Source organism: Phalaenopsis equestris, unplaced genomic scaffold (assembly GCF_001263595.1).
Source record: "Phalaenopsis equestris unplaced genomic scaffold, ASM126359v1 Scaffold197045, whole genome shotgun sequence".
NCBI lineage: Eukaryota > Viridiplantae > Streptophyta > Magnoliopsida > Asparagales > Orchidaceae > Phalaenopsis > Phalaenopsis equestris.
Window position 1 is genome coordinate 1 of NW_018216994.1, and position 1790 is coordinate 1790.

At 37.7% G+C, this 1790-nt stretch overlaps 1 protein-coding gene across 1 annotated transcript; it reads left to right on the forward strand.

Moving 5' to 3' along the window:
- Positions 1-71: 71 nt before the first annotated feature.
- Positions 72-1596, forward strand: LOC110035262. The gene is made up of 2 exons (XM_020739494.1): positions 72-499; positions 1439-1596. The coding sequence occupies exons 1-2, from the start codon at positions 181-183 to the stop codon at positions 1582-1584; spliced, it is 465 nt and encodes a 154-aa protein (XP_020595153.1). The 5' UTR covers positions 72-180; the 3' UTR covers positions 1585-1596.
- Positions 1597-1790: the final 194 nt, after the last annotated feature.

The window sequence follows — 1790 nt, forward strand, 5'->3', positions numbered from 1 at the left end:
GAGTGGTATTTATGTAAATAGTAAATTTATATATATAAATAAAAGTTTTCGCTTTACCGGGGCGCAAGCCGGACACACTCCTCTCAGTTTCACTTGGTTCCTCTTCCTCCACGCTCCGCTCATCTTCCTTTCTTCCTTGCTTCTACAGCTCTCAATCTTTTCACAGAGAGAGAGAGAGAGATGGACGCACTAACCAGATCCGGCTATTCAGCTTCTCTTGCTTACAAGCCACCATGTTGCCGAAGACCAGCAGTTCCGCTCTTAACGACGCCATTTTCGCTTCCTTTTCTACCTCCCTGCAGGATTCATTCTGATTCTTCTCCACCTCCTCCTGCTTTATCTCCTTCAGTTTCCAGTGGGAAAGAGGATTGCTCTTCAGATGCAGAAGTCGGAAGAGAGAGAATGTTGAAGAGAAAGGGGGAGAAAACAAGGGGAGGAGAGATAATCCTGCATTCCATTAACCCTAATGCTCTTCTGTTCTTCGCAGCGCTTCCTGGAAGTGAGTCCCTAAATGCTTTCTTCAACTTCATTCATAGCACTTGCAATATTGTTATTCACAAATCTAGCACCCTTTTACATAGCACTTGAAATATTGCTTTTTACAAATCTATCACTCCTTTACTATTTTTATTTACAAATCTAGCACCCAAAACATTACATATAACATATTAAATCACCCAAACTTTAAATATTAGCATTTTAACCTCCCAATACTTTCACTCAAAAATCTTCAGCAGCAGTTGGTAAAGAGGGGCAGCCGTAATGCAAAAAGTTGTTAGAATGTTATATAGAAAGTTTGGGCCCGGTTTAGATGTTATATTCAATATTCTGGGTGATTGTTATGTAAAAACACTAGAAAAAAATGAGTTTATATCTTGAAGGCTACAAAGTCAACTTCAATTTTAGGGGACTTTACATACATATCACACAAATGTTATGCATTTACATATTTAACACTTTGGTGTCATAATAACATCCAAATATATGCATGAAAAGGTGTATGTCTTTCAGTATATAATGTTGGCATGGTGATATGTTGATATGCCATACAAGTAGATATTAAAGTTTAGATGTTCGATATGTAAAAAAATAGGAGTCTTGTGGCACGTAGGTCTCTCGAAATTTTATCCGGACTCCGGACGCAAATTTGCCTTCCTGGTGAGAACTTGCCACGCGGCAAGTGGGCCCCACATCTTTTTCTAAAAATCACCCATAACCATTGTGTTACAGTGAAACCCACTTGCCACGTGGTAAGTTTTCACCAAACTCCAGATACAATATTCTCTTCGTAATTTTACATGTTTACAAGTATAAAGCATAATTATAACCCCTTCTAAGCTTTTTTCTATTCCAGAGAAGTTCAGATTGGCTCACTCTTCTAGTTGTTTGGTTATCTCTCATTAGTAACTGTGCAATACTAATGATGGTTATATGGCAGGTGAAGTTGTAAGGTCTGTGTTTGGACCCTTTGTTGAGGTTGTGAAGACATGGAATTTACCAGAATGGCTTGTTCATTGGGGTCATCCAGGTAATATGGTGAGTTCGACATTCCATTTTCTATGTATTTACTTATATACTACCTAAACTTTTCTTTTTTATATTTATACCAACCAAATCTTTCATGACACAAAAAGATTACCACCATTTGAACTTTTAGAAAGTGAAATACGCATTTTCATGCATAGGTAAGGAAAAAATCTTACATACGGAGTCCAAACGAAGCTATGCATTCGGACTCTAATAAAATCTTTTCACGTGTATCTGACTGAACCCACCTAAAAAATGACGAA

Coding starts and splice junctions, on each gene's coding strand:
- LOC110035262 (XM_020739494.1), top strand. CDS start 181: ATGGACGCACTAACCAGATCCGGCTATTCAGCTTCTCTTGCTTACAAG. Junction 500..1,438: donor CTTCGCAGCGCTTCCTGGAA/GTGAGTCCCTAA, acceptor GTTATATGGCAG/GTGAAGTTGTAAGGTCTGTG.